The 9,787-nt window shown below is 43.5% G+C and overlaps 1 protein-coding gene across 1 annotated transcript; it reads right to left on the bottom strand.

The window, feature by feature from the left end:
• Nucleotides 1–613: 613 nt before the first annotated feature.
• On the bottom strand, nt 614–9,088 carry LOC136328631 (uncharacterized protein C2orf78-like). Its single transcript, XM_066264732.1, is given in 5 exon segments — nt 614–1,008; nt 1,142–1,645; nt 1,648–2,622; nt 3,661–4,420; nt 8,993–9,088. Coding segments are annotated over 5 exon segments (2,730 nt in total).
• Between the last annotated feature and the right edge of the window lie 699 nt (nt 9,089–9,787).

Below are 9,787 nucleotides of genomic sequence, written 5' to 3'. Positions count from 1 at the left end.
CTTGCAATTCTTTATTCTCAGGGAGCGTTTTATTCCCACTCCCACCATAGAAAAATTACAAGTAACAGCATTTCAAAACTCAAGAGGCTTTTTCATTACTCATCTACTAATGCTATTCTTACATCCCAGGAGACAGACCACAGTAAACCCAAAGTGAATTTTATAAGTTTTATTGCAAACCTGTGCAGGGACTGCAGGCAACCCACGCAAGGGAACACTGCAGCCCTGAGCTTCTAAAATGGCTCCTTTTTATAGGGTGGCTATCTAGGCTGAGCAAGCAAGCAGCGTTTACAACGGCGGGAGAGGTGCAATTAGCTGACCTTATTCTTGGCTAAGTCTCTAGGGTAGGGCTTCCTGGATGTTGGGTACATAGAGTTCTGTGGAAAATATTGCTACATTTCTAAAGGTTGTTTATCTTTTTTTCCTCCAGCCATGTACTGGATGTCTTCAGTTTTCATGACAGGTGGCCTACACCGCTTGTCCTAAGATGTCACAGCTGTTACTTTATTTAACTTTATTAAGTTTTAAAATATATCAGAAAAGAGAAATTTAGAACTATCTATATAAAAAAAACAGCTGGTATCCAAAGTGGCACCAACAGTTCTAGCGTGTCTTATCTTGCATACCCGTAGGAGAGAGAAATTTCCATTTCCTCTTCCCTGGCAATGAGATATTTCCCCAAGGCGGAGTTATGGGCAACATTCTCACGCTCAAGTTGAGCCTTCCTCTTCATGGCCTCCCGCTCTGGCCTCAGCCAGTCTGCGATGGGCGTTGACATGACTGGCCCACGAATATCAGGTTTCTTCCATGCAACTGGTTGTAGAGCAAAGTCTTCGAGTAGATACTGGTTCTGAGGCTTGAGTGGGGTCTGGGGCTGGGTCACAGCAGTGTGAACAGGGTCCCTCTGGAACGATGTACTAGATGATATTCTGTAGGGTGCAGGCCTAGAAGAGGCAGACTGAGGGACACTAGGCGTGGTAGGGTTGTTCCGGCCGGGCTGGCAAGTCGGTCAAAGTTGGCCCAGCCGGTCTGGCAGGAGCTGCCAAAGATGCAGGAGTCGGCTGGGATGAAACAACTGCAGTGGGCTGAGCTGACTTAGATCCAAGGCGGGCAGCATTGGTTAAATCTGGTTGGGCTGGGTAGGTAGAAATTGGCACAGCAGGTCTGGTGGGACCTGTCAAAGATACAGGATTCGGCCGGGAGGAATTGACTGCAGTAGACAGAGTGGAGATAGAACCAGGCCGGGCGGGATCACCCACAGCGGGCCGATGTGATGCCAGACACTGTGGCCTGCGAGGAACAGGTCGAGCACGAGGCTTGTCCACAGTTGGAAACACCAAAGGTACCAACCTGACCTTGCCAGGAGGTGGCAGCTCGTACTGAGGTGGTGATGAACTTTCTATTTCAGCACTGCCTACTGGCTTCTGCGGTTTGGCAGGTGTTTTCTCAGGACCTTTTGCCTCATGTGGGGTATCCGGGCATCGTTTGATAGTTGGGGCTGGCTGGTCACCTTTGGGTTTGCTTGAGTTCCCCAAGGCCCTGGAGGAAGAGAGTTGCGTTTTCTTATCAAGCTTCTTCCCCAGAGCATGAAACACCTGCACAGACTCCAGCATGTGCATAGCTAGGGAGCTTCGAGGCTTCTGAAGGTCTCTTGGATCATCTCAGGTTGATTTCTCCTCCTCTTCATCTTGGGAATGGTTGGCTTCTCTTGTGCCTTGACCTTTTTCCGTGCTTGATTGCAGTCTTCAGCTTTTTTTGAGTTCTTTTCCTTGGTTCTTTTTGCCTTTTCCTGCTCCGGGCCATTACGTTTGCTGTGCCCGCTGGTTGCCCATTTCTGGGGTTTGCTGTTGGAGTCCTTGGCCGCGTTCGCAGGAGCCCCATCACTGGCTGCAGCCTTGGACATCCCCACTTCTCCCACGAGCACGCAGTCAGGACTCTCAGGCTGGATTTTGGCCTTGGGAGCATCACTGTTAGACTCAGAGGCTGTACGTTTGTTCCTCCTGGCTTGAACAGAGAGAGTCTGTGTGACACTTGACCTTCTCTGCAGTTCATTGAACTGGATGTCTCTGGTGTCTACGGTTTTGCCCACTATGGGGAATTCAGATTGATCATCATCCAAGGAACTTAACAGCTGTGGAAGGAAAATATCCTCCACCAGTGCAGCGCTGTCTGACAAACCATCATCAGGCTCAGTCCCATGTTCAACTGTGTGTTGGTCCACCAGACTCAAGCTATTGTTTTCCAGCCCAGTGCTTTCACAGCCCAGGTGCTCCTCTTGGCCAAGGGGATCAACGCAGGCCAGGAGCTGGTGGATATCTGGGATTTCTAAAGGGAGCAGTGGAGGATCTTGGTTCTCTGTTGTCTTGGATTTAATATCATCAGAATTCTTCTTCTTTTTTTGTTCTTGGCATGGAGCTGGAGGCATTGCCAGAAAATCACTAGGACTGTAGACTGGAGTAACATTTGAAATGTCCCCTGGCTCCAATGGTGGGTTATTCTCAGGTGTCTGTATATTTTTATTACTGCAGGACGTGGGCAGTTCTGGAGTTGGTGGTAGACAAAATGTTTGGCCTGGAGGTTGCAGTCCCAGGGAAGACTCCATCCCCAGGGATGTCTCCATCACTACGAAGGAATCAAGGAGAAGTCAGTCAGTCTTGGTAAGTGCGATGCTCCCTCTATCACCAGTGCAGCACTCGTACCCTTCCAACAATGGGAAGGACATTTCTACTAGTCCCTGTTAGGGATCAGAGAGTGCCCTACACTAAGAGATAGGAGGCACGTGTTCTAGTTATTACTGGTCACCTTTAGATGTCCTTTTTCCTTGATTTTCTTTATAATTCACAGGGTTTTTGTAATTAACAACAAAAAGTAAAGGTAACATTTAAAATGTTTTGCAGGCCTAGCTTCCTCGTAGGGCAACCTTTTCATTCTCTCACTCTCCTGAGTGAACAAGAACACTTCACACCATAGAGTAGGAGAGGGAAGGGAGCTAATCCTAATGAAATATATAAGCAAGGACAGACTGTTAGCATGCTTGCTATGGACAAGATCTTGGAACACAAAGAGTGGACTCCTGGCATAAAAGTACGAAAACTTTTGCCCTGGCCCGAAAGCTCATTGGTTAGAACATTGTCTCAACCCACTAAGGTTACCGGTTCGATTTCCAGCCAGGGCACATACAGAAACAGATTGATGTTTCTGTCTGTCGGCCTCTCTCTCCCCCTTTTCTTTCCTCTTTCCTTAAAATCAATACTATAAGATTTTTAAAAAAAGAAAAAAAAATTTAAGCTGCTACTATCAAAATAAGACATCTGAAGTGCCTTCCAATGGGACAAAAGCAATAAATCAGGGAAGGAAGTTCATTACAGTGTACAGTACAGGGGTCTAATCCAGGAGGGCCGTCAAAAGTGTGCCATCTCTTGGTATGCTCTGGGGTTCTCATACATAGAGCATACGTGGCCGTTACAGTGTCCCCCCTGCCCACCTCTATCAGCTGTCCTCAGTTAACAAAGTGTCTGAGGTTTGAGAGCACTGACTGACGGTAATAGTATTTAAAGGCACTAGACAGAAATTCTACCTGTATGTGTACTCACAAGTTGCCAGCTCAGAATGATCCTGGTTTTGAATGCTGACTTCTTCCATCTCGTTGGTTGTACTCACCTTGCAAACTTGTGTCTATGATGGGTTGAGCAGACGCAGAGTAGCAGATTGCAGAGGTAGAGGCTGATGGTATCACATTTATGGGCTGAGCCTCCTTTAGTACCATGAGCACATGTGGTTGAGGGGCAGAGGCCCTGCTCTGTGTGTAAAACACGGAGCCATGGGATTGCAGGTAGGTGCCCGGTTCTCCAGAGTGCAGGGACCCCACTGTGCCTTGATTATAGTAATACACGTGACTTCCTTCCTGGTAGGGAAGTGACAGGCTGTGTCCCTGATTTGGTATCTGAGGCGGTGCCCCCCGGATGAAGCTGGGATAAAGTGGTGGATACAGGGGAACCATGTTATTGGCATCTGGAGTTTTAAGACACTGGGATGCCATGGCCGTGGAAGACACAGCTGTGGCCTGCTCAGCGACAGAAACAGTGAAGTCTCTGAGTGATGATGACTTCATCTCAGTGCCTCCTGGGAGAGCCCACTCAAAAGTACCAGCATAGGAAGCAGCTGAAGTGGAGACCTGCCTCTGGCCAGGGACTCCAGACAGCATAGTTGCGCTAGAATGCTGGTAAAGGTGGGCACTTCCCAGGAATGGCTGGAAAGAGGGGCCGGAGGCTGATGGCAGTAGCCATGCTGAACTGCCGGCTGGAGCAGAGACCCCAGAGAAATTGGAGACACTTCCTGTTAGGGAGGCTGCCTTGCTCACTACAGGAAGAGAGATCTGCAGAGAATTGGAGGTTCCAAGTAAAGGTGGATTTTGGAAAGTCTCTGTAGGGAAGAAGAGCGTGATGGAAAAAAAAATCAGTGGGATTGATAAGTTCTCACTATGTTTGAAGTATGGCATTATCTTAAGGTCGTTGCTATCACAAAGCCTCCAATGGCAGTCCTCACTGAGATACCAAAAATGAAACAGTTTGTGATGGGAGTGAGTGCCAGAGCTGTTTGCTGCTCTTCTGTATTCACTTCTGTCTCCCAATGTGGGCAGAAATGTGCAGAAGACCCAAGTGGTGTGGTTCCTACCCTGTTCTCTAGGGTAGATGCAGTCACTTGCTGCCCTATCTGTCGCTCTATTGAGCCTGCACTAGGGATTGATGTGTCTGCTCTTTCCTAGAGGCGAAGCATTGAGAACCAGGAGTCTTTGGAGAGTGTGTTTTCTCACAGTCTCACTATGTGAGTGAGGAAACGGAGTCTCAGACATATGAGATAGGCTTCCTCATGCTCTTAATTATGTTACTATTGTCAGCAGATTACATAACAGAATGACCCAACTTCCTTTTCAAGACTCTGCTCTGAGCACTATACTGTGAAAAGCTTGGAACAATAGAACTTAGAATACAGGTGTTTTTCTTATGCCTAGAAAACAGTGTAGGTAGTACCCTGTAATCTTCAGTGTCTCATTTTGCCTGCAGAGACCACATGCCATTCATTAAAATTCTGATATAGCTTAGTCCAGTTGGTCGTGGGTCATTCTTACTCTTTTCAGACCTGGTTTCTGATCCTACCTCATAATGTCTATCTGAGACTTAGTTTCTCAAGAAGTGCTTTTGAAAGAAAAATGTTATTTAAACTAGTTAGCTTTTGGTACTTATCTGTGAAGTAGTTATAAAAGTAGTTACATAATGATTCATATCAATAAGTGATATATTACATACGATTTATATGGGTAGTTACAAGTTCTGAAAGACAAAGAGAAAAGTCATGAAAAATGTATCACAGAACTAAAAAGAAACGTAAAACTATGAATGAAAACTCAAGCATAAAGCAAACATCTAATCATAATACATTTACTAATAAGTGAAATTGTATTATACTTGCAATATTACATCAGTGGACATACCTCTCCTATTTTAGTAACTACTATTAACCAAAAAGCTGCCCACAGTGGCAGGTGATTTGGAAAGAATTCCTAACTAGTACGTACAGCCAGAAAAAGATATATATTGGTAAAAACTGAATAACGAGCAGCAAAATGTAATAAATGTAGATGTGTAGGTAGTTCCAGTGCGTATAGGCAAATATTTTCTTAAAAAACTGGTATAGTTACAAACAACAACTCTTATAGGGGGTGAATATCCTAAATATATAAAGGAGTCACAAAGCTGTGAAACAAACAAGCATACAATGCAATTAAATCAAGGGGAGAGGACCTGAATGGACAGCTCTTCCAAGCGGACATACAATTGGTCAATAGATATATGAAACGATACTCACCTTCACCAGCTATTCGAGAAATGCAAATCCAAACTACAATGAGATACCACCTGTTGGATTGACCATTATTAACAAGACAGGTAATAGCAAATGTTGGAGAAATTGCAGAAGGAAAGGAACCCTCATTCACTGCTGGTGGGAACGCAAATTAGTACCACCGTTATGGAAGAAAGTATGGTGGTTCCTCAAAAAATTAGGAATAGAATTACCATATGACTCAGCAATTCCTGTCTTGAGTATCTGTCCCCAAAACTAAAAAACATTGTTTTGTAAAGACACATACACCCCTTGTTCATCACAGCATCATTCACTGTGGCCAAGACATGGAAACAGCCAAAGTGTCCCTTGATAGAGGACCGCATAAAGATGATATGCTACATACATAAAATGGACTACTACTGAGCCATAAGAAATGATGACATAGTGACATTTATGACAGTATGGATGGACGTTGAGAACATTATACTGAGTGAAATAAGTACATCAGAAGAAGCTGAGAACTGTATGACTTCACACAAAGGTGGGATATAAAACTGAGACTCATGAACATACATAGATCAAAGTGAAGTGGTTACCAGGGGAGGGAACATGTGCGAGGGGGATGAGAAAGGCAGTGGAGGAAGGGTGTAAAGAGGGACAAATATAAGGTGATGGAAAATGATTTGATTTGGGTGATGGGTATACAACATAATCAACAGTTCAAATACTATAGAAATGTTTACCTGCAGCCCATTTACTATTATTGATCAATGTTACTGTGTTGAAGTTAATTTTCTAAATAAAATTTAGACATGGAAAAAAATGAAAGAAACCATGGTATAAAGCAGGGGTCCCCAAACTATGGCCCGCAGGCCGCATGCGGCCCCCTGAGACCATTTATTCGGCCCCTGCCGTACTTCCGGAAGGGGCACCTCTTTCATTGGTGGTCAGTGAGAGGATCATAGTTCCCATTGAAATACTGGTCAGTTTGTTGATTTAAATTTACTTGTTCTTTATTTAAAATATTGTATTTGTTCCTGTTCTGTTTTTTTACTTTAAAATAAGATATGTGCAGTGTGCTTAGGGATTTGTTCATAGTTTTCTTTATAGTCCGGTCCTCCAACGGTCTGCGTGACAGTGAACTGGCCCCCTGTGTAAAATGTTTGGGGACCCCTGGTATAAAGCAAGAAGCAAATGAAGTGTAAAGGAATTCCATGAAGGTGCTCTTTCATATATTTCTTTATATTTTTGAGCAAAGAACAGATCTTAAGTCTATTAGAAATCTATATAGATATTTTGCCCTGGCTGGCTGGCTCAGTGGCTGGAGTGTCAGTTCAGCATATGGATGTCCTGGGTTAGATTCCCAGTCAGGGCACATGGGACAAGTGGCCATCTGCTTTTCTTCCTCCTCCCTCAGCCCCTTCTCTCTCTCTCTTCCCCTCCCACAGCCAGTGGCTCCGTTGATTCCAGCGTTGGCCTGGGAACTGAGGATGGCTCGTTTGTTAGAGCATCAGCCGCAGGCGCTAAAACGATCTTGATTGATTCAAGCATTAGCCCCAGATGGGGCTAATGTTTATTTTATTGATTTTAGAGGGAAAGGAAAGGAGAAAAACAGTGAGAGATAAGGTCATTAATCTGATCCTGTGTGTGCCCACACCAAGGATCGCACCAGCAACCTCTGCGCTTCAACACTATGCTTTAATCAGCTGAGCATGGGCATGGATTATGCTTATTTTTAAGATCCAGGAAAGTGTCATACCCAAAACCTTAGAAAACATTACCACCGGAATCCAAATTAAAAAATGAATGTGGGGATCCACAGGGGACACCGTAAGTTTGGTTTAGATAAATGTGAAATGAGAGGTGTGGAAATTGACCGTTTTTTTTTTTCTTAGGTAGCTAAGATCTAAAGACATGGTGGTGGTTTATAGGTCTGTTGTGTGTGTGTGGAAGAAAATACCTGAGATGATGAACAGCAGCTTTGCTTTAAAACATACTTATCACACACAGGAATCAGTCTTTCTGATTCAATTTAGGACACAGCACTGTTAAAAAAATCTTAATCTTATTTTTAACAGACAGAGCATTGACATCATTTAAAAATCAGAACAAAGTGCAACACTGAAATTCTGTTTCATCCAGCCCCTAGATAGCCAGCTTTGTGAGTTTTCTGTTTATTGGAGACATCATTTCTAAAACATACTTTTAAATGTTTATGCTTCAAAGTGCCAAGTGCCAGTTTTCAGAAAGGCAATAGACAAACACAAACAACTGTCTATGTTTTTTGGTTCAGCTGCTTTGCCTAGTGATACCCTATTCTGGCCTTCCTTTCTTGTCTAGTTTATTCATGTAAGCATTTGTTAAAATCAACTTAGTTGTGCCGTCCAAAGAGCAGATTAGACCTTACACTCTTCTTCTGCTACAATTGAACATCTTTGGTTCCCCTCAACATTCCGTTCCAACCACCTTTTTGGTTCCTGAGAGCTCCTCCAAGCTCTCTTCTTCATCGGTTCAGCTTCCTCTCCTTCATTCTTCTGCTTCCCTCCCCCCTGGTGCCCGTTGGCCTGTGCTGATGAACACAATCCTCAAGTTTCTTACATTTAAATACTTGCCTCTATATAGCCCATTACTCTCCATCTTCTCTCCCTGTTTTCTCTTCTCACCTAGTTTGGATAGAAAACTTCAAAATTAGGTGAATATTATAGTTTGAACAGCACTACACTGAAAACACTGACGTTGAAACATTATCATGGGAGATGATTACACATGAGACATCTGGGATATATAGTGCTACTTCTCTCCACCACCCCAGTTTTCTCTCTGCTTCTCTTAAAACATGTCAAGAAGTGTTCATTTCATTTTCTACATAGATGCTCTTTTAAGACGCTGTGTTAGAAAAGTTAGGGATTAGCGAGAACAGCCTATCTTACACAGTGATTAATAGATGAGGGAAAAACAACTTTTGTGAGAGTCACTGACTTCTCCATGGTCACATAGCCAGTAAATGTCAAAATCAAAACTGAAATCAGTTTTTCCAATTTCTAGATTACTACTTTCCACTATTATTGTATATTATCTAGTTTACACTACTCTTAAAAATAGGGGCAAAAATTATCTAATCATATCTTTATCAAGTTTTATTCGTTACCTGACATGATAAAGAAGAAGAGGATATATCAGCAATAGATTCAACGGATGAGGAGACAATACTTGACGTCTGACTGGGTAGAGCCAAAGAGCACATGTGTCCAGTACGAAGGTCACTGGCCACTAGTTACTGGTCACTGGTCAGTTGCGATGATCTAACTGTATTTACAAATCCATGGAGACTCCAAGGTTCTCTCAGATGGTGATAGGTTTGGTGGAGAATGATGTCACAAAGCAGGCAGTTAAAAGGGCTGAGAGAGCCAATAGATTGGTCGGATTGCCAACAAGAAAACAGGATTGGACGGAGGGAGCGCGATAGGGGAACTGAGCCTACACCTTTATCGCTGAGCCCTGGGCACTGACGTGATTGATCATCAGCAAGACACATGTGATCATCTCATGTTCAAGGGCTCTTTTGTTAGGGAAATAGTCTCACTATTTCTTTCTTTTCTTTGTTCCCTCACTATTTCTTAATGACATTCATTAACAAAATTAACTAGTAGTTACTTATATTCTCTATGATATAGCATCTAACATACATATCTTTCATTACATATAGTATATTGTTAGTTTCTGTAGAGAGAAAGAAATGGGACAGGTAGGTTGCACAATTATATTTGTCCTGAAATTACATCAGTCCAGCTTGAGTGATTGACAGCAACCTTTGAGGAGCAAAGGAAGGGGACTCAGGAGTTCTTTTTGTGAAGTAGTTAAAAAGCAAGTGAAGTTTGTCAAGTGCATTTTGGGGAGAACGACGTGGTCCTAGGCTGTTTTATTTTGTTCTCGAGTGCTTCCT

This window comes from Saccopteryx bilineata, chromosome 3 (genome assembly GCF_036850765.1).
Source record: "Saccopteryx bilineata isolate mSacBil1 chromosome 3, mSacBil1_pri_phased_curated, whole genome shotgun sequence".
NCBI lineage: Eukaryota > Metazoa > Chordata > Mammalia > Chiroptera > Emballonuridae > Saccopteryx > Saccopteryx bilineata.
This window is presented reverse-complemented; position numbering and strand designations above follow the sequence as displayed.